Below are 23,099 nucleotides of genomic sequence, written 5' to 3'. Positions count from 1 at the left end.
TAAGAGGGAGAGAAAGAGCGTTGTCCTGGAGCACTGCAATTCAAGTCATGAAATCTATATTCAGTGGAGCTTCTCAGCAGAGGAATTCCTGGCAAACTTTAAATCAGCAAATGCACGAAGCTCTGCAGTTACGTGCTAGGCACCAAAATGCTTACTTAGTTATCACAAACGTTATAAGACATTAGAGCAGCCAAATAATCACAGTAGCTTTATCTCCAAAAGCAGGTGTTTTTTTTTTTTTTTAACAAAGAGGAAAAAGACAAAAACATGGAAAGATCAGAAATTGCCAGAAGAGACAAACTGAAAGCTCTTGTTGTTATAAGTCAATTAAAGTAAAAAGGAAGAAAAAAAAAAAAAGTGAGAAGGAAAAAAGAAAAAAAAGCAAGCCAATATTTTAGCTCTATGCTTCTTTAGCCAACTGCACGTATTGATTTGTGGCAGTGAAAAGGAAAAGCTGTAATAACCTCACTCAGTCTTCTCAGGAAGCTGCAGATACTCAACTTGCAACACATGACAAATAATTTTAGATTTTTTTTTGAGATTTCTAACTTTTCTAGAATGAGACATTGTGTAACAAACTTTGTATGGAAAGAACGTGCCCCATGAATTACTGTAAACTTTAAGTTGGTTCCAAACAATATACTCCCAGACAATAACACATTCTCTTTTTCTGATGGCAAGATCATGCTTTTAAAGTGTTTTTTTTTTTGTTTGTTTGTTTTTTTTTTTTTTTTTTTTTTTCTGTCACAAAAATGAAAAAATTATTTTGCTTTGTTAAAAGTTTTGTTAGAAAAATGCCGAGCGCCAGCCAGCACCGTCCCTCTTCCCAATGCCCAAGGCAGTGAATTCTTCAAGAGGGCAGTCGGGCGGGTTTATTTTTTGCTAAACATAGCAGGTAAGGTTTCTGTGCCTGAGTCACAGCACTCTGTTAGGACGTGCCCCTTTCCTTGCGTTTACCAAAGATGCCTTTTCTACCCGGGCTTTTACTGAAGGACTCTGAGGGGTTTCGCCCGAGCCCCTCCGGCTCTGATTCTGAGGACAAACGAAGCGTTTTTGGCGCACAGCAGCGCCCCCCTCCCAGCAGCGCCCATGACGCCACGATGACGCCGCGCCACGGCCCTCCCAGCGCCCGGCCTGCCCCGCGGAGCCATCCCGTGAGCGGCGGGCGGCGGCGGCGCTGTGCGGAGCCCTCCCGCGCCCTGCCGAGCCGCGCGGCCCTCGCCGGCCTCCCGGGCGGCGCCCGCTTGCCCCCGGCTGCTGTCGGGGGTGGCGGCCCCGGCTCCCCGCCATGTTCTCCAGGAAGGGCCATGCCGACGCCAGGAAGTGCACGCAGAAGGCGCTGGACCCCAAGCGGGACGTGCTGACCCGCCTCAAGCACCTCCGGGCGCTGCTGGGTGAGAGCCGCGGCACCGCCCGGCACGGCACGGAGCTCGGGGGTGGGGTGTGTGGGGGATGTGCGGGGGGCGCTGGTGCTTGCGGCAGCCCTTCTCCTTGGGAAGAGAAAAGGAAGAGAGGAAAAGGGAGCGCTCCCCAGCCCCACGCCGGCAGGACGCCTCGCAGGATGTCTCAGCAAATCCCGCAGTTGTGTTGTGCCAGCGAGGGGTTTCCTTTTTTACCCCTAGGCGTTAAGTCTCGTCCTTTCTGAAAGGACGGAGAAGAGCTGCCCGCACGGCAGGGGCTGCAGCCCTTTCTGAAGACATGCCGCTCCGCCGCAGCTCTCCTTCGAGCTCACCTGTGTTCTCGGGGAGCTCTGCTGGCCACAGCTCCTGCAGGGCGGCAGTGCCTGGCCTCTCGGGGCTGCAGGAGCCGCTCGGAGCTCAGCAGTGCCATTTGCTGCCCGTGGTTTTGCAAACTGGCTCCTGTCGCTCAGCGTCAAAACATCTGTAGTGCAGTGTTGTTTGGGCACAGGATAGCAAACAGCCCCCCGGAGGTGTTTTCAGAAGACCCATGTGTACAAGCTGCTCCTTTTAGCAATGCTGCTTTGTCCTTTTATTCTAACCTTAAAGGCTGCGTGTAACTGTGTTTTGAGATACGCTCCCACTGTCTGTGACAATGTTGAACCTCTTTCTCTAGTGTCCCCGTAGAGCCGAAATCTTAACCCTGGTCTTTATATTCTGAACATTTGAACTTCTCGGTGAATTTTAGCTCTGTTCTATGGTTTGTGGGGTTTTGGGTGGCCTCGTGTTCTGCTAGTCAGCAAACTGCGACAGGAAGAGGCTCTTTTAAGAGTTCCTGGGCACTGTTCCGGTTCAGGAGAATCGGTAATAGTGTTAACGCTTGTTATTTCGGATTATTTTCTGAAGAAATGAGGAAGAAAAAGTGATGCGTGAGGCTTGTACTTCTTGTGTGCTCTACTTATTTTGTTGGTGTGCTGGCCCGTTTCAGTCGAGATTGACAGCTGTGTAAGAGTCTCGTAGAGGTGCAATTTTCTGTGAGACACAAGGCACTGACTGAGGAGACAGAGGGCCCAAGGTTAGCAGCTCCTCAAGAAAGTAGGAGTTGGTCACCACGTCTTCCCTGGGGAAGCCTCTCTCCTTTAGGTCAGTATCTACCTCGTTCTCAGCCCCTCCATGTGCTTGTTCCCAGTGCTCTGCAGGATGCGAGGACCAGCAGTAGGTCGAGGCTTTGCAGAATGGAGGTGCAGTGCTGCAGTGCTCCTCTGCCTAGTCCTGCGCCAGGCTGCACGGGAAAACCTGGCGGTGCTCCAGAGCACGGGACATCAGTGGTGTTGAGATTAAAAGCCTCTTCCTGTGGCGTTTCCCTGACAGGAGAGAATACATAAAGGGCGTTCTCAGTGCGCTGCAGTGGAGTGAGGAGCTTTTGTGGTGAATGTGACCCCGGGTGAGAAGAGTAGCGATGAGTCTCCCTCAGGACTGTACCTTTGAGAAAGTCGTGCTCATGAGAGTGCAGATACAAAGGAGTAAGAAAGTCTTGATAGTCTAGCTGGTCACAGGCATTTAAGTGACTTTTACTGTTGTTGTTTCTTATAGGTTTGATTAAACTTCTCTCTGACTTAAACATTTCCCTGCGATCTACAGCCTTTAACTAGCTTGTCTCAGGTTTTTCTGGGTAATTAATCAGTGGAGAAAGTACTGGACAAATCAGTAAAGGGTCTCATCAGGCTCTAAAAGTGGCCCTGTTTTGCAGGTCTTTTGAGCAACAAGGTGTTCAGGTTTGCTATGCCCAGCCCGTAGTTGTTCAAGCTCCATCATTTGGGCAGAGAAGTTCGGTTGCTTTGTGGGGCACTAGGAGACAGGTGGCTGGTACTGCGGTCCGTCTGTGCTGGGGGCGGTCGTGCTTCATGTGGGTGGCGCTCAGCCTTTGCTCTGGAGCTAGCCACAGGTGAAGAGGACGTGGTTATAACTTCCTCCTGTTCCTTCAGTGCATGTAGAAAATCTTCACAGTAAGAGGTCTGATGGTCATTTTTCTGTTTATCCCTGCTGGGGACCAAGCTTGTACTTTTCTTTTATTAGAGGTGTATAAAATGTTCTGCTTGCTTGTGTTTTTTAATCATAATATATATCTATCTGCCTAAGGAGAGGAGGTTGAAAAGACAGAAGAAGATTGCACCTGCGTTACCCCCATGTGTTTCAACTAGATATTTACCTTATTGATCGTGTGCTTTACAAACAATATTAAAATTTCAAGCTTCATTTTAAATAATCTGGGGATTTTTTGTTTCCAAGATGAGGTTTTAGAACACTTTGTGAAGCCATCCTGCAGAAAGATGTTCTAAAAGACTGTAGTCAGGGCTTGCAGGCCATACGCTTCTCCCTTCTCTTCCACACTCACTAAAATAAGCAGACCTAAAGAAATCAGAAATATGGTTACTTTATATTTATGTTCACCTTTCAGCCCCGTGGAAGGACATGACCAGAACCAGGACACAATTATTAGAGAGGAGTGCTTTAAGGTGCAGTGCTGGAATTGCTGTGGCTCCTGGGTACGCTCGTATACCAGGGTGCTCATTTTTGTGAGCCAGGGAGGTGCAGAGGAGGTTGCCAGGCTCCTGTGATGGATCTGAGGCGTGGAACAAATAGGGAAATGTGCCTATTAGCATGACAGAATTAATTTGTGTCCCAAAGCAGGTGGTGTGTGAGGTAGTGTTGTCTGGCAGTTTTCAGTAATGATACTGATTACCCGGTTGGCTAGAGAAAGAAAATATCGCTTCTGAATAAACACCTTTTCTCCAAGTGTCTGTTACATTTGGATACAGCAACCCAATTTGTTGATGGAACTTATTAAACGTTGGTTTTGAGTGATAATGGCTATCGATGCTGGAGGGCTGGGTGGCATGCTGTTGGTGTATTTGCTGATGGGCCATGGTGTGACCGCTGGCTGTCTTCTAGCGGGTGTGTTTTATTGCAGGGATGGTGTCAAAGCAGTCTCCGGTTATGTTACCGAGACGTCTTTTGAGAACTTCAGTAAACACACTGGATAGTACGGGGGTGGCTTTTTAAATATAATTTCTTCATAGGAACGATTGCTAGTATGGCTTTTATGGTATTATTCAAACACAGAAAATGAAGCAGAGCATGGTAAGAACCTCTCCTAAGGATTTAGGAATTAAGGAAACAAAGCTTTTGATATAAAGACTCAAAAATAGTTGGATACTTCCCTACCCGGTTGCTTCAGGTCTCTTAGCTGTCATCTGTGTAAGTCTGTCTAATGCCCAAAAACTGGAAAAGAAAAAGATTCACTTTAAGTCTTCATTGCTTATAACATCTCTCAAGCCTCTGGAGCCCTTCAGGAGGCTTCATCTTTGAGGTGTTTTCCTCTGTTTGATGGGTTGTTACTCACTGGGACAGTTGTCTACCTACATGATGATACAGAATACTGATCAGAATTATGACCTTACTATTTTAAAGTGGATGTTCACTTCTGTAAGGAAAAGGACCAAAATTTCCTCCATTTTTTTTTTTTTTTTTATTTCTATAAAGATGTTTTAACTTTCAGAACTTATGTGATGTCAGCAGTAACTTCTTTTCCAAACCCAGTGTGTGGAAGCATTGATAGCATGGCCTTTTCTAAGGATAGGATTGAAAAATCGTATTTTTATAACTGGTAGTAGTGATGTGTAGGCTTGATACTTTCCACATGTAAATTAAGCCCACTGTACTATTTACTGGAGCATTTTGTGTGGGGCTTTTTAAACATAAATGTATCTTTGCTCTTCAAGGCTTTGTTTCCATGGCTGTTCTTGGGGAAAACATTTTTTTTTTTTTAATTGAAATGCTGCTCTCCATGTTTTTGCCTTGGGTGGAATTGCACTGTTTAGTTTAACAGCTTTGTATGGTTTAGTGCCAGTCCCTTGAATTTTTCTCGTGCTTTCAAGAATGGATCTGCCATGACACAACACCTCTTGTGAATAATGGTGCTGTGAAGAAACAACTGCTGTGGTGCTCCCCATTAATCTAGACAATGTCATTATTTGCTTATGCATAACAATGGGTGAGGTATCACACGATGCTATACGATTTTATTTCAGGTGATGTTCCTTTTCTTGGTGGTGGTGGTGTTCTTATTCATTTCAGAGTGTGATTTGCCTAGGACTTCAGTGCATGCTTGGGTCTTAAAACTTCTTGATTGCTTAAGGCTGGAAATAATAAAGTCAGTCTTTGGGTAGGCTTCGCGAATGATCTGTGGTGATTTCAGTTGGCTGCCACCTTCACGTTACGCTTAGAAACAGGTGAAAATGGAAACTTATCATTGCTGCTATTGGATGTGCTGCAAGCTGCCGGAAAGGTGGTGACAATATGACTGAATTAGGTGGCTGGGCTTTCATTTTCTTGTTCTGAGTGGTGCTAAGGATGACAGCCTTGTGCTGGAAGGTGTGGTGGAGGCAAACCGTGAGTGAGCCTCGGGTAACCGAGTCTGGCTCCAGCATGGAGCACTGGCTGCCTGCTGCGCTTCCTTCCCGTGCTGCTGCATCTGGCCTCCCGTGTTAGGTCTGGTGTGGGCTCCCTCATTTCACCTCAGCTCATCCCAGTGGTGGTGGGACTGCTTGAAGCAATTGTGATCACGGTTGCCTGGGAGATTATTTGGCTTTTTTTCAAACAGCTTTGCAGATCCATGAGTCCAAAACTTGGACGTTTGCTGGGGTGGACTGTTAAACTGTACACTTATTCCTGTTTGGTTTTGAGTGTGCTGCCTGAGTAAATTGTGTGCCAGAGAGCGGAATGCAGGCTGGTGGCCGAACTAACAGTGTGTGCCTTGGGGCCTGTGCTGCAGCACCTGGCTCCTGGGTGCGCACGGACCAGCTGGCTGCGCTCAGAGATAGGGCTCTTGGCAGGCTCCTCAGCCAGCAGGGCCGCAGCCACGTCCTGCGCTTGGTGCACTGGGTGCTGATTGTGCTGGGCTCGTCCTCCTTCTTCCTTTGTCTGCTGCTCCCTGTGGAGCAGTAGACAAATGCATGGTGCTTCCTGCTGGAAGTTCCTGGAGTGGAGTAATACGGAACTTGCTAGGTTGCCAAGCACAGTCCTTAATATATTTTTGTCAAAAAAAAAAAATGCAAATTGAGAAGAAATCATGTTTTTCGTTATATCTCTTCACCAAAAATGAGTCGATAAGGAATAGAATTTTTTTTTTTTTAGTTCTCAGATTTTGTTCTACACAGTTCTGTACAGCTCAAATTATGTACACTTGCTGGAGATGTTATTTTAGGCACATTCAAAAGTGAATGGTTGTAAACTTCCTGTGTTTAGAAAAGCCATTGTTCTTTGGATTGCCTGTGAAATTTGAGGTGTTAATTCAAATTAGAAGATTTCTAAAATAATTTAATTCATTTTTAGTAATTTTAAGTTTCCCTTCCAAAGGTATATTTCTTTGGGGGAGGGGGGGGAGGGAGGAAAATTATCTTCTGGGCTTCTACTTAGCATTTAAAGTTCTAAGTTGAAAGAACTGTGCGATTTTTGAGATGGTAAGTAAAAAATGTATGTAGTTTCAGGGGTGGGGCTAGTCATAAAAGTTTATCATTAACCAGAGCATGACTGCAAATTCATCTTTTCATCTGCTTTACTTTTTTTTTTTTTTTTTTTTTTTTTAAGTACGTAAGACAAAGGAAATCCCTCAAGTTTGTGTGAACTATGTATAAATAACATGAAACCAGCTGACTCTGGAAGTTCATGGAATTAAGGGAGGATTTCAGCTGCTTAAATGAATACAATAACATTTTGTTGTTAATAGATAAAAAGGAAAACTGATGCGCTAATGACATGATTACTGTCCCCTCGTATTTTTTTTATACCACAAAGAGTAATAAGAACGTGTAATAAACACAAATTCTTATTAAATGGCACTAGAGTAATTTGAGTCCCTAAATTTTAAGCTTAAGTAGTAAGGCAAGTAAGGGTCACTTGCCATCACCCCGAGAGCCCACTTTGTCATATTCTATATAGAAGTTTCATGTGTGCCCTCATGAATATCTTGTTGTTCCCTCTGCATTGCTGCAAGAGCTGTGATGTGTTGATCAGAAGTACTGGCTAATGACAACTGCCCTTGTTTGGGGAATGGAGGTAGGTGATATGTGCTTTTGGAAAGGCACCAGCGCTCTGATGGCTGATGTTTGCCAGCTTGCCTTAGATTTTAGTGCTCAGAGTTCTGAATTCATAAGGTGGTTGCTTTTCAGCAGAAGTTATGTGAGAGTTACTTATCAGTCCACATAAATAGAAAAATAGAACCTAACTAACACCTTTAATTCAATCCCAGCCTTGCTGTTTAATTTTCCTCAAATGTTTACTTCTTCAGTCAATTTGATTCACCAAAAGTTGGTATTTTACCTTAGTATCTTTAGTGATAAATAAGGAAACTTTCTCTTTTTTTTTTTTTTTTTTAATCTGAAGAATGAGCCTTATCTGCTACAAATCAAACAGATCTGTAGTAGTGATCCAAGTTACTGTCTTAGGCTTTCTGACGACTTGTATTAAATCGTCTTGAGAAGGAGTCTTTCTCGACACGTTTTCTGTTTGTCTGTGACGATCATTTTTGGTGAAATTAGCAGAAGTGGCTGGTTTGCGTGCAGAGCCAAAGCAGGAGAGTAAAGGAGCATGTGAGTCCCAGGTACACTGTGCATGGTGCTGCCTGTACAGAGATGCTTTCCTTCTACCCTGGAGAGACCTGGGGAGGGGAGGCATTGATTTTTTTTCTTTTAGAGTTAGGTGGGCAGTGGTATTGGAATGTCAACTTACCTGTAGGATTGCAAGGAGGTGTTGCTTTTGGAGTGAGTATCTCGTTCTAGAGTAGTAAGTGGGGGTATTATTGGCCTTTTGACATTTATGGTTCAAACTTCATAACCTTAAGTTTTGGAATTTAAGGTTATGGTTCTATATCCCTTTATGAGATAGTTCAGTAGGAAAAGGATGCAGATATAAGAATGCATGCTTATGTCAGAATAGCAGATGAGTCATCTCCAAAATGCCATATTTATAGAATAGAGGAATTCACATTGTTTTGAGTAGGCAGTTCCTTTCTCCTCCTTTCATAATTTCAAGGAAAAGTTTCCTTTTTGTTTACATTTTAATGACCTCATACTTTCATATGAAATCCTTGTAAATGAAAGCCTTGTTTTCTCCTAGAGTCGTATTTAACAGAACACATTCATAGAGGGGAATAATTGCACTTAGTTTGTGAATTCAAGACTGGCAGCTTGTAGGAAAAAGATATCATGGAAAAGAGTTTCCATGTGCTAATTGTTTCCATAGTGCAAGCACCAAACAAAGCCTTACTACTGAAAAGGTATTACTTATTTTTTTTATTTTTTTTGGGGGGGGGGGGGAACGGACCCAAAACCCTAACATTAGCTGTCCAAGGCTAATGTCATTCTGTTGTTGATATGTGATATTATTGGTGGCTCTTGCTGTAGTCAGCTTTGTTTTCTTGGTTAATGAATGGCTTTCTTGAGAGGTGAAACTTCAGTAAGAAAAAATGTTGTTAATGATTCTTGCCCTTTATCTTCTTATTTCTGTGTGGAATCATCATCTTTCCTTGACCAAATCAATTACAATAAAGTGGAAACAGACAAAATCAAAATATGTTTAGCAAGTACCAAGTTTAGGAAATGTTAGATCACTTTTTTATTTCTTAAAAATAAGTTTATTTGAAATTTCAGCCCTAGGTTAAGGCCTGAAGAAGTGTTGCATGTGTGGGTTTTCATTATTTTTTCAAACAAATTGAAAGTATGCTATTTTTTTCATTTGATTCACTTGCCACATAAATTTAATAACTGCATTTCAATTTTGCATGTGGAAATAATTGTTGGCATTTATGTTTTTTCCAAAAGTACCGGCTTGATGATGCAGAAACTATTTGGTCAAATACCTCTGCTGACATCAAAAGGTACTTTGTAGAATACTTTCCTGGAAGTGGTTTGGAAATAGAAGAATGAAAAACATTGAGGAGTATTCTGGTCTGAGGTTTTAAAGATGGAGAGGTAATGAAAAGCTGTTAACTGTGACAATCTAAAAGATGCAGATCAGGTTTTCAGAAGTATTTATTGGCTGGTGGGATTTCCAGAAGAGGTGAAGGAATGCAATAGGAACAGTTAGTCCTTTAGCCCAGTGATCTGTGACCTTTGCTTCAAACATTAACTGTACATTCAAAATACTTTCCTACGCCAATTTTCTTGTCTGATTTGGTTTGTCTAACGTAGGTTTATGTATTTAATAAACAATGATCTGCTTTTTAATTAGAAGTCCAGATTGTATGCCATTTTACATGCTGCCTGGGTAGAACTGCGGTGGCTGGCTGTACCACCACCTCTCCATGGCTCTGGACCTTGGTCCCTGGGTGCTGGCAGAGAGCAGTTCTGAGCAAGCAGAGGAGTGGCAAAAGTCCAGGGTGTGTGCTCAGGGTGCTGCCACTACTCATTGATGTCTTATCTGAGCTACGAGTCGCGCACGGTACCCTTCTTCTGTTTGCTGTGTTGCTTGGGGGTACGGGACATGGCGGGACAGGATTAGTTCAGATATGCCCTGCCGGAGTGGTTTGTTAGTTTGAGATCTCCTCCAGTCTCATGCTGAATTGCAAACAGATCTTCTCCCATGGTATCTTTATAATTCTCAAAATCTTAAAGAATCATTTTAATTTTGTTTTAATTTAGTAAATTATTTCAATTTATTTCTGGAGGTTTCTGGAGTTGTGTGCTCTTCTAGTAGAATTACGTCCAAATGAATATTAAAATGCATGTTAAACCTGATTTCAGATATTGCAGTGGTGACGAAGGTCTTCAGATATTGACATTCACTGATGCCACAGTAGTAGTGCTCTGTATCAGTTTCAGTTGGTGTATCTGTGACTGCATAGTTTCTCTATCTTGAAAAATGAGACAAGATATTGTTCTGGCCCTTAAATACTGCATCTTTTTTTCAAATTAATAGCATATTTTTTTCCTCTAATGAACTTCCATTTGATCTTACTGGCAACATTAATTTAAATCTATTCATTTGGACTTACTGGCACTCAGATTTTTAGTTTACTGAAACAATTTGCTGTCCGACACAAGTTTAACTCTTCAGAGAATCAGGTTACTGAATTAAATTTGTTAATGAAGGTAAAAGGCTCTCTTTCGTCGGGTGGTACCCTAGGATAAACTTTTACAAACAACCTTAACTCAGTTTTCTGTAATTAAACTTAAAAATTATGCATTTGACTAATTGAAAAATCTGCAATTTTAAGTTTTGTTACTAATGAAATGTGTGAATTTTACCTTTGTTTTTAGTGTAATGTTATTGGTTGATACAGATCATGGTGTTCAGGCAGTCACTGTAAATACTTCTTTGGTCTTTTTGGACTGTGTTTTACCCTTCACTTGTTCTCACCCCTTTGCTCTCAACTTCCTTTGCAGAGCTGTCTTGCACGCTTCCTCTACTCAATGTACGAGGTTGATTTTACCCTTGAGTGAAGAATTTATATATTTATTCTAAATGAGATCTTTTGAATTTGCTATGGAGTCTTAGATCTTTCTAGGGCAGCTACCGAGTAGTGCAATTTGCAAAGTAATTTAAAACTTGTTCATAAATGAGTTACTAGTGTCATCGGCTAACAAATGGGCTAAAATGTAGTCCTAGGTGATGGTGGCTAAACCACATAGTTCCTTTGTACTTGGGCTCAGCCCTTCTACTCTGTACTTGTATCACAGAGAAGAATTCTCAGTAACGTATACTTCTGATTATCAAGAAGTGTTTAATTCAGTATAATATTTCATGTAATCCCCTGTTTGGAGAAATGGTGAATCCTTTTGATATCAGGCAGCTTTAATATTTGATAGCAAAAAATGTGTCTCATGGATTAAGAATTTGTATGGAAGTGGTATATTGACATATCCCCTTTTTATTTTGTTAACAGAAAACAAATGAACCTAAACCACACTGTAGACTTTTTTAAAAAAAAAAAAATAAGTGTAAACTTCCATATTTTACTTCTAACACTGGAATCACAATTTTGGGAATATCATTATATATTCTATACTAAAATTGTTTTGTATTGTATTTATCTCATCTTCCAATTTGCATGAAGAAAACAGTTTTAAGGTTTCTGATGTTGTGTTAAAACTCCATTTGTTCTCCTCTGCAGATATTGTGGATGGAAGTGATCTGAAGCAGTTATTTGAGAACAATTATTCGCAATTCTTTTTTATCTTCTATGAAAACTTCATAACACTGGAAAATAGCTTGAAACAAAAAGGTAAGTTTTTGAGTTTTGTTGGCACCTTAATTTTGGTGTCAGTAAAGATGAGCATGGAAAAGTGCTGCCTGAAATATTGTAGGTAACTGAAAAGAGTTACAAATATGCTTATTGCGTTAAGTGTAATTTCAGCACAAAAATCAGGTACTACGCACTTATATACGTATCTTCTCATCTTGTTTTGAAATACTGAAGGCCCTTACCCTGTAATTAATCATAGAATCATAGAATATCCCGAGTTGGAAGAGACCCAGAAGGACCATCAAATCCAACTCCTGGCACCGCACAGGTCTACCCCAAATTTTAGACCATGTGACTAAATGTACAGTCCAATCGCTTCTTAAATTCAGACAGGCTTGGTCCAGTGACTGCTTCCCTGGGGAGCCTGTTCCAGTGTGCAACCACCCTCTCGGTGAAGAACCTCTTCCTGATGTCTAGCCTAAACCTCCACTGCCTCAGCTTGACGCCATTCCCTTGGGTCCTATCACTGGTGGCTAAGGAGAATAGATCTGTGCCTGCCCCTCCACTCCCTCTGGTGAGGAAGCTGTAGACCACAATGAGGTCCCCCCTCAGCCTCCTCTTTTCCAGGCTGAACAGACCAAGTGACCTCAGCCGCTCCTCATACATCTTCCCCTTTAGTCCCTTCCCCATCTTCGTTGCCCTCCTCTGGACACTCTCCAATAGTTTTACATCCTTTTTGTACTGTGGTGCCCAGAAGTGCACACAGTACTTGAGGTGAGGCCGTGCCAGTGCAGAGTAGAGCAGGACAACCCCTTCTCTTGACCAACTAGCGATGCTGTGCTTGATGCACCCCAGGATACGGTTGGCCCTCCTGGCTGCCAGGGCACACTGCTGGCTCATACTTAACTTGCTGTCAACCGCAACCGCCAGATCCCTCTCTGTGGGGCTGCTCTCCAGCATCTTGTTGCCCAGTCTGTACATATAGCCAGGGTTGCCCTGCCCCAGGTGCAGGACCTGGCACTTGCTCTTGTTAAACTTCATGTGGTTGGTGATTGCTCAGCTCTCCGATCTGTCCAGATCTCTCTGCAAGGCCTTTCCACCCTCAGCAGAGTCCACATGTCCTCCAAGTTTGGTGTTGTCAGCAAATTTGCTCAAAACACCTTCTAGTCCGACAACCAAGTCGTTTATAAAAACATTGAAGAGGACTAGCCCTAAAATGGAGCCTTGAGGGACCCCACTAGTGACCATTCGCAAGCCTGATGCAGCCCCTTTCACCACAACCCTTTGAGCCCTGCCCATCAGCCAATTGCTCACCCATCGTATGATGTTTTTGTTTAGTTGTATGCTGGACATTTTGTCCAGTAGGATCCTATGGGAAACCGTGTCAAAAGTTTTGCTGAAGTCCAAAAAGATCATGTCAGCTGGTTTCCCTTGATCGACTAGACAGGTGATCTTATCATAAAAATGAAATCAAATTTTTTAGATAGGACCTACCCCTTGTGAACTCATGTTGTCTTCAATAGCTTCAAGGATCTTCTCCATAATTTTACCAGGCACTGATGTGAGACTGACAGGCCTGTAATTGCTGGGGTCTTCTTTCTTGCCCTTCTTGAAAATTGGTACAATATTTGTCAGCTTTCAGTCTACTGGAAACCCTCCAGATTCCCAAGATCATTGAAAAATAATTGAGAGAAGTCCTGCGATGACATCAGCCAACTTTTTAAGCACCCTGAGATGACTGCCATCTGGACCCATGGACTTGTATGGATCCAGGTAGAGCAGCAACTCCTGCACACGTTCAGGATCGGTTGGGAGTTTATCATTCCCACTGTCATGGTCCTCCAGCTCAGGGCACCCAGGGTCCTGAAGCCCATCATTAGTGTTGAAGATGAAAGCAGAGACGGTTAATGCCTTCTTTAGGCATTAACTATCTCTGCTTCGCTTATGTCCTTGTCTGTGAGGTGACCTTCCCCATCAAGTAGCATGCCTATGTTTTCTTTCGTCCTTCTTTTTGTGTTCACATATGTAAAAAAAACAAAACAAAACAAAAACAAACAAAAAAAACAAAAACAAACAAAAAAAAACAAACCTTTTTATTGTCTCCCACACTCCCATATTAAGTATATGTCTGTCCACCTGAAAACATCAGAAATTCTCAGAACAAATCTGAATGTTGAGGATAGATAGGGTACCTTGTTAAGAATAGCTGATTGCCTCAAGATGAGTCCAATCACGTTGCTTTGCAGATTTGGGATTCTTGACTATGAATGAGGGATGTCAGGAGAGAGACTGAAATTTAGAAACATTTTGCTCTTTTTAGATGAAGAAAAATAAGCCAAATACAGCATTGTTGACCTCAGTTGAATAACAGCACTGTAGTTTCTACATCTGTCTCACCATACCATTTACTTACAGCGAACATTATTGTTTTCTCTCTGGCAGGGAATAAATCACAAAGGGAGGAGCTGGACTCCATTCTTCTTGTTTTTGAAGTAAGTTTTCCATACCATGGAACTAACTTGTTTGAAATCTTGTCATGTGCTTGCTTATACATTTACACTGAGGGTTAAAACCAGGTATCAGTCAAAATGACGATAGGCGTCCATGATTATATGAGGTGAAAGGCAGAAAAGAACTGGGGCATGCATTAAGTTTTCAGGTACAATAATTAAAAAAAAATAATCTTATGTAATGGAAATGTGTGGCTTGAAGGAATATCCAGAGTTAAGAGATTTTATTAAAGACAAGCCAACTAATTTAGCTTGAAAAATAGTCTGAAATCTGCCTTTGAATAGTGTCATATGTAGTTAATTACAGTTATTTTATTAATTGGTTCTCAGGTGGAAGACAGGTTGTTTGAACCAAAAGCGGGGAGGGAGGGGCTGGGGGAAGCTTCTTCAAATTTTGAGGTTTTCCAGTAAATTTTAATGGAAAAAAAATAAATTTTAAAGATTAACTAAAAATCTTATTTTGTATCTGTAAAGCATTTATGTTATAAAAATGTAGGTGCTTAGTCCTGAGAAATCTCATGTGGTGAATTTGTTCTGCACCAGCCGTATGCCTTATTGTAGTTCCCCTTGAAGTGCTTGAATGAGAATACATTCAGGATATGAGCAATACATCAGTTCTAAGTAAATTGTAGGTCATTCAGTTTTGCTCTTCTTTAATTTTTTCAAATTACTGAATACACTTGATATTATGGTAACTCATGATGTATGAAGGAGAGTTTTAATTAACACAGCCAGTCAAAATTTCACAATTTGAAGAGTGAATAAGAATACCTCAGAAGTCAAAAGAAGGTGGGATGCTTGTTGATAAGAAGGTATGGCTGTTAGTTTGAGCAGAGTAACAGTTAATGAAATCCTTATGCCACTTCCTATAACTCAATTTTTTCCTGAAATATATTTCTCTGTGTAGTTGCCAAGTCTGAAAATAATGTTTGCGATGATGAAATGCAAGTTGCAAATAAAAGTTGCCAGTTGCTAAAATGCAAACCCTCTTTTGAAATATGTTAGAAGGAAGTGTTTAATACCTTGCTTTGTGCTTTAGCCTTTTTCTTTATTACCATTGCAACTTGTGTTTCACTGACACTTCTTAGAGTACACTACTTCTGACTTCAGTTCTTAAAGTTGGGTTACTTTTGCAAGTTGTTATTGTCCGTTATTGAACAATAAATTCTAGCATCAGTGGGGTTTGATCCAAATTCAGGATTTCCAAGATGGTAAACAGAAAATGCGTGAAGAGTAGTTGTCTCATTACAGGGCTTTCCATGTGAATTTAGTAACGACGTATGTCAATAGCTTGTTTCCAAGAATATAAAAATGTGTGCTTCTGAATGCCATAGGATGTATGAAATTGCTTTCTCTGCACAAGGCAGTCTTACCAGACTGGAGCATGCTTTCTCACTGTTGAAAAGTTCATTGATACAGTTTCATGAAGTCATGATTCTTCCATAAAAAAAGATGACACAGCAACTGGCTAGACTGAATGCAGGAGTAAGTGAGCAGGAAGATATCAGGAAAAAAATAAATAAAATGGAAGTCTCTTTCAGAAAATGTATTTGATTATACTCAATTCACAGAAAAAAATCCTTCAAATGACAAGATCTCTGTCATCAGTTTCCTTTCCTTTTGAAGAATGAAGATTTAATGCTAACAAATGTAAACAATTAGGTAAAGGAATCTTGTCATTCATATAACAAAGAAAAATGGGATTTTCATTTGGGGAATAAAATCAGTTGTTGAAGCAAGGAAGTAATGATGTGAACGGAGTTTTTCTTTAAACCTCGTGATACTTTTCAAAATAAGATTTTTTTCCTACATGATACTGTTCTTTTAAATACATCAAACCTGAAAGACATCATTCTTTGAGATTACGTCATGACAGTAGTGTCAAAATGTAAGAAAATCTTGGAAGAGTCAAGAAAAGAAGAGCAGCAAGAATGGGAGAAGAAATTCAGAGCTCAAGGAGGAGGTGGAGAGGTTGAGGGCCATCAGGGAGTGTGAGCGGGAGATAGACTGGTGGAGTGACTCCCTGCAGGGCACAAAGGAGAGGTACTGGGGTGAGACACCCCAAATGGGGGTGGACCCCCTGCCCTGTCGCAGTCGGGCAGAGGGAGGGGACCTGGGATTTGAAGAGGAATGGAGACAGGTCCCTGCTCGACCTCGCAGACGATGCACCCCCCTGGCTGGTCCCACCTTCCCAGCTGCCCTTACACAACAGGTTTGAGGCCCTGAAGCTTGAGAGACCGGTGGGTGAGGATGAGGTAGAAAGTATACCCAGGAGGATGCCTAGGGCAAGGAAGTCAACTCCATGCCTCAAGACTTCCTCCACCAAGAAAGATAGAAGGGTAATCATTGTAGGCGACTCCCTTCCTAGGGGAACAGAGGGCCCTATTTGTCAGCCTGACCCTACCCGTAGGGAAGTCTGCTGCCTCCCTGGGGCCAGGGTCAGGGATGTTGCCAGAAAGCTTCCCAGCCTGGTTTACCCCTCTGATTATTGTCCTCTTTTGATAGTCCAGGCTGGCAGTGATAATATTGAAGAGAGAAGCCTGAAGGCTATCAAACGGGACTTTAGGGGATTGGGATGGGTAGTGGATGGAGCAGGAGTGCAGGTGGTGTTTTCATCCATCCCTACAGTGGCAGGGAGGGGTACAGAGAGGACGCGGAAAGCGCACCTGATAAACACATGGCTCAGAGGCTGGTGCCAACACAGACATTTTGGATTTTTTGACCACGGGGCGCTTTACTTGACACCCGGCCTGATGGCCGCAGACGGATCTCACCTGTCTCTAAGGGGAAAACGGATCCTAGCCCAGGAGCGGGCAGGGCTCATTGAGAGGGCTTTAAACTAGGTAAGAAGGGGGAAGGGGCTGAAATAAGGCTTGTTGGAGGTGTGCCAGAGGGAACAATGGCAAGGCTGGGGGAGAAGGCAATGGCCCAACTGAAGTGCATCTACACTAACGCACGCAGCATGGGTAACAAACAGGAGCTGGAAGCCATCGTGCAGCAGGCAGGCTATGACTTGGTTGCCATCATGGAAGCGTGGTGGGACCACTCCCATGACTGGAGTGCTGCAATGTCTGGCTATAGGCTCTTCAGAAGGGACAGACAGCACAGAAAGGGTGGTGGTGTGGCTCTCTATTAGAGAGTGTTTTGATGTTGTGGAACTCGAGGCTGGGAATGCTAAGGTTGAGTCCCTATGGGTTAGGATCAGTGGGAAGGCCAACAAGGCAAGCATCCTGGTGGGGGTCTGTTACAGACAGCTGAACCAGGATGAGGAGACGGTTGAGGAGTTCTACAGGCAGCTGACAGAAGTTGCAAAATCGTCAGCGCTTGTTCTCGTGGGGGACTTCAACTTCCCAGACATATCCTGGAAGCACAACACAGCCCAGAGAAAGCAGTCTAGGAGGTTTCTGGGGAGCATAGAAGATAGCTTCCTGACGCAGCTGGTTAGTGAGCCTACCAGGGGAGGTGCCCCGCTGGACCTTCTGTTCACAAACAGAGAAGGACTGGTGGGAGATGTGGTGGTCGGGAGCTGTCTTGGGCAGAGTGACCACAAAATGGTAGAGTTCGCTACTCTTGGCAAAGTCAGGAGGGGGATCAATAAAACTGCTGCCTTGGACTTTTGGAGGGCTGACTGAGCTGTTCGGGACACTGGTTGGCAGAGTCCCTTGGGAGGCAGTTCTGAAGGGCAGAGGAGTCCAGGAAGGCTGGGCGCTCTTCAAGGAGGAAATGTTAACTGCTCAGGAATGCTCTGTACCCACGTGCCCAAAGACAAGCTGGCGCGGAAGAAGACCGGCCTGACTGAACAGGGAGTTGCGGCTAGAGCTTAGAAGAAAAAAGAGGGTTTATAATCTTTGGAAAAGAGGGCGGGCCACTGAGGAGGACTGTAAGGATGTTGTGAGGCTGAGCAGGGATAAAATTAGAAAGGGTTCTTTACCGAAAGGGATGTTAGGCATTGGAATGGGCTGCCCAGCGAAGTGGTTGAGTCACCATCCCTGGAGGTATTCAGAAGACGTTTAGATGTAGAGCTTAGTGATATGGTTTCGTGGAGGACTTGTTAGTGTTAGGTCAGAGTTTGGACTAGGTGATCTTGGAGGTCTCTTCCAACCTTAGATGATCCTGTGATGTATCTTCTCAAAATGAATTGAAGATTATACAGTAATACATATGTCTGAAGGAACTGAAGATCAACCCTCTGAAAGTGTCCTTTTTTTTTTTCTAGTAGAATTTGTGAGCAAGTGATCAATAACTGTATAGCCTCTGTTGGGCTAAAGATGTTAAATAGTCTTTCTTTTTTTTTTTTTTTTAAACTAAATATATTTCAGTTCTGTATCACATGGGTAGACTAGTTCAAGGCAATACTACTTATTTCTTACACTTTGTCAGTATGTCAGTGTAGTTATATCTATTTTGAATGTGTAATATATTTGGATGTGAGCAAATTTCACTGGACCAGAAGGAAGTCTGACATGCACAATTTTGTTCATAATGCACACCAGAAGTCTTAACATACGCTTTACTTGTCACTGAATTCAGAGAGCTGCAATCAACGTCTAGTTAATTACTCTTGGATTTTTAGTTTTCACTTGAGTATTCAATGATAAAAATGTTAACTTTTTTATATTGTGGTTTATGTTTTTGGAAAAAAAAAATCAATTTTCAATGGCACCTAAGATTTGGAATTAATGAAAGGATTAATATTCTTAACTCCTCTCCCCTTCCTCTAAAACAAAGAAACTACCACCAAAAGTAGCCACAAAGATGTGGCTTCATTTTTGTTGCATTATTGTGTAGTTTGTCAATATAAAAATTAGATTAACTAGACTAAGAGTGATGCTCTTCAGTCTAATGTGCCTGTAATATGAAAAATATCTCTGAAACTAATTACATGAAATCCTGGAATTTTGTGGTCTCATCTTCTGAATTTGAGGCCAAGGACTTCATTTCCCTTTTCCTGTTCTCCCTCTTCCTATTCTCTCTCCTCGAGCTACAAGAGTGCATCTGAAAATGGGGTTGCGTTTTACGATAGTTAGAGAATCAGGCTATCTGTAGGTGTAAGGGACCTACACTGATCATTCATTCCAACTCCTCGCTCCACACAGAACCCCCCACCCAACGACCAAACCCTATGTCCGAGAGCATTGTCCAAACACTTCTTGAACTCTGGCAGGCTTGGGGCCCTTACCATTTCCCTAGGGAACCTGGCTGAGTGCCTGACCGCCCTCTGGGTGCAGAACACCCAGCCTGACCCTCCCCTGTCCCAGGTCCATGCCATTCCCTCGGGTCCTGTTGCTGTCCCCAGAGAGCAGAGCTCAGCGCCTGCCTCTCTGCTCCCCTCGTGAGGGAGCTGCAGGCTGCCATGAGGCCTCCCCTCAGCCTGCTCTGGGCTGAACAAACCCAGAGACCTCAGCTCCTCCTGGTATGTCTTGCCCTCTTGACCCTTGCCTATCCTTGTACCCCTCCTTTGGGCACCCCCCTATTAGTCTGATATCCTTCGTAGATTGTGGTGCTCTGGACTTTACGCAGTGTTTGAGGTGAGGCCACACCAGCACGAAGGGGAGTGGGGCAATCCCTTCTCTTGGCTGTCCAGGAGTGCTGTGCTTGATGCCAGCTGGCCCTCTGGGCTGCCGGGGTGCACTGCTGGCTTGTGACCAGCTTTCCATCACCCAGAACCCCCAGATCCCTTTCTGCAGGGCTGCTCTGTGGCCTCTCATCCCCCGGTCTGTACATACAGCAAGGGTTGCCCCTTCCCAGGTCCAGAATCCAGCACTTGCTGTTGTTAAACTTTGTATTGCTGGTGATTGCCCAGCCCTCTAATTTGTCAGCATTTCTCTGCAAGGCCTCTCCATCTTGAGGGAGTCAACAGCTCTTCCTAATTTAAGTATTGGCTGCAAACTTAGTATGTATTTGAGTCCTGTGTCCAGTTCATTTATAGAAATATTAAAGATCATTTATAAAAACATGAAAACATTTAAACATTAAACTGTCCTTAAAATGGAGCCCTGGGGAACCCCAGTAGTGATTGTCTTCCAGCTTGATGTAACCTGATTTACCATAACCCTTTGAGCCCGGCCTGTCAACCAATTGTTCACCCATCACATTATGTACTTTTCTTAACTGTATGCTGGACATTTTGCCCAGAAGGGTACTGTGAGAAACAGCATTGAAAGCTTTTCTGAAATCCAATAAAATTACATTTTCTAGTGTCCTTTGGTCAACTAGGTGGATAACCTTGTCATAAAAAGAAATTAAATTTGTTGAATAGGACTTTCCCCTCATGAACGCATGTTGGCTGTGACTGACTGCATTATTCTTCAAGTGCTTTTCAGTAACTCCCCACAGTAAACTCTTACATAATTTTACCAGGCCCTGAAGTGAGACTGACAGGTCTGTAATTGCCAGGGTCTTCTTTCCTACAGTTCTTGAGAACTGGGACAACATTTGCCAGCTTCCAGTCACCTGGGACATTTCCTGATTCCCAAGAACGTAGAAAAAATAAGAAAAAAAAGAGATCTTGTGATGACATCAGCTAGCATTTTGAGTACCCTGGAATGAATCCCATCAGGCCCCATAGACTTAAGTGCATCCAGCTGGAGCAGCAAATCCTGCAGAAGATTGGGGTTGGCGGGGAGTTTATTTTTGCCACAGTCACAATCTTCCAATTCAGGGTGTTTGTTATTCATTAAATTTTATTTTTTATTTTTTCAAATATCAGTAGAACAGTCTGCTTTAGGATTTTGTGTAAGGCAGCATCAAATTACATGAGGCCGTATATCTGCTAGGCCTGTTTCGGTGGTAGGAAAAATGCTTTTGCTTATCCCTTCCTGCCCCCAAGTGGAGTAGGTATCACCTCATTTACTGAGCAAGGCTGTGCATTTTAATTACCTCTCATTAATAAGCTTGCTCTGTGGTCTTGAATAAGTAATTAAATTTCTGCAACTATGTCATTGAATGGAAAATAGCTAATGCTTACTCACCCAGTTAAAGTGAATAAAGATGTATGCCTGTGTCTTGAAAACAAGTGTCTAAAAACCATTTTGTATAGCTTTAAAAACGTCAGGAAAAGATACTACATGGAAAATATGAAGAAAGAAAGAAACATGTAGTTGTATATGAACAAAATGCTGATTTGGTCCAGGGTGAGGAGACTTATATTACAGCCCAATCATCAGTAGCTGAGAGGAAGGAGGAATATTTCAAGATTTGTGTGAAATTTGGAGTGAACTGCTTCATGGTGTTTATCTACTAGAAGTAAGTTTGCAATCCATTTATGTCTCTGACACTCGATAGCTTAATGCATTGTAGGAGAATGGCTTTTCACAGAACAGCTGTTAATGCACAGACCAAGAATATGTCAATCAGAATACAGGACATGAAAAAAATATAAATGCCAGGTAATTAAACATTCATATTGTCAGCCATAGGAAATGAAACTAATTGATTGTTAAGCTTGCCATATATAATCTGTTGTCAGCATGAGCTAGGGTTTTCTTCTAATTAGCTAACTAGGTAATTACTTAGGATTAACAAATCCTGAACCCAGGTGCTGAGGGTTAGCTGTCTGAAAATCAATACAAATATTTATGAAAGGAATTGACTTATGTCTTTTCTGGTGTAGTTTGGTGGACATTTTGCTGCTGTTCTTGAGTGACACCTAGCGTATATATTAAGCAAAAGTAACATTCTTCTCCATAAATGCTCAGAAAACTAAGTTTACTCAGTTGTAATTTGTTGAAATCTTAATTTTACACATCAGCTATGTAGTTTGGTCATTCAATGGAACATCAAACAACATATTAATCAAAGAGAAAATAAAAAAAGGCATAATATGAAATTTTAATTGTGCATTTAAAAATGTTTTTACAATTTATATTACAGAATTCTTAGGTCTAATTTTATATTTTCTAAAGTGTTTTGACCTTGTCCCTTTCCAAACAGAAATACAAGAAATGATACAACATCTGTAATGACCTTTTTATTTTTTCCTTGTTTCCATTAAAAGACCAAAATGATGTGCAAAACAAATTTGTTTTTCCTTTGGTAGGGGATAGCCATCTGTAGAGTTACAGTGTGTTTTCAGAACATGTTCATACTGTTTCTTGTATTACTGTTTTCCGTGACTTGGAGGCATTGCTTGTTAGGGCTGTCAGTGGAGCACCATATATCACAGAACTTGTAAAAGGTGCACTATGTTTTTATAAATTTGCTACATCCCATAAAAGCATTATGCCATCACTTGATTGTGAAAGCTTCGAATTTTTTTATAATTCTTTTTTTCCTGCACCATCAGATACTGATTCCTCAGACACTACAGTCCTGCATCTGTAGCAAAATAAAAACACACTATTGCTTTTGATGTAGACATTTCTTTCCATTCTCTATAATGATGCTTAAGAACAACCATGTGTCATGCTGGTGAAGTCATAAACTTCAGTATGCTGATTCAGTGTATTCACTGAATATTCACTATATGAAATATTTTGTTCTTAGAATTTCATAAATACTCCTTCTCATGTAGTAAAGTTTCTCCAAGTCACTTGATCAATGTAGCCACTGTTAAGTTTTTCAGGTGCTATCAGTGTAGCTAGGTATGGCTGCAGTTTTGTAGACAGATAAGAAGATGGGTTTGGTATTCCTGCCTCCCACAGACCATGCATGTACTAAAAGATTATCAGTCTGGATTTTTTTGCTTGTTCATTTTTTACCAATACACATTAATATAATTTAAAGCGCTCTCAGGTTTCATGGTTTCTTTGTAAAAACATACTGTGTTTTTTGTACAAGGAAGTTTATGCTGTAATCTCTTAATTCCTGTAAATCCACGATTTGTATGGAGCTTCTCCTGCTGAAAAGGGGAGAGGCTAACCTTGGTTATCAATCAGGAACAGACAAAGCTGTCTGTTTTGACCTTCCTTAGAAATTCAGCAGTAAAATTTTAATGTGTTATTCCTAGGT

At 42.1% G+C, this 23,099-nt stretch overlaps 1 protein-coding gene across 9 annotated transcripts in view; it reads left to right on the top strand.

The window, feature by feature from the left end:
- The first annotated feature begins 1,110 nt into the window (after positions 1 to 1,110).
- The window catches only part of RALGAPA2 (Ral GTPase activating protein catalytic subunit alpha 2), a 142,198-nt gene continuing 120,209 nt past the window's right edge, over positions 1,111 to 23,099 (top strand). For 3 of the 9 annotated variants that reach the window (XM_068675153.1, XM_068675155.1, XM_068675156.1), the window contains exons 1-3: positions 1,112 to 1,394; positions 11,569 to 11,679; positions 14,083 to 14,132. In XM_068675153.1, the coding sequence (XP_068531254.1) occupies positions 1,289 to 1,394; positions 11,569 to 11,679; positions 14,083 to 14,132 (267 nt within the window). In that variant the 5' untranslated portion in view covers positions 1,112 to 1,288. Of the gene's footprint in view, positions 1,395 to 11,568; positions 11,680 to 14,082; positions 14,133 to 23,099 lie in introns of those variants that run through there. The other 6 variants (XM_068675158.1, XM_068675154.1, XM_068675157.1 and 3 more) reach the window with 5 other exon arrangements.

Source organism: Anas acuta, chromosome 3, assembly GCF_963932015.1.
Source record: "Anas acuta chromosome 3, bAnaAcu1.1, whole genome shotgun sequence".
Taxonomy (NCBI): Eukaryota; Metazoa; Chordata; class Aves; order Anseriformes; family Anatidae; genus Anas; species Anas acuta.
This window is presented reverse-complemented; position numbering and strand designations above follow the sequence as displayed.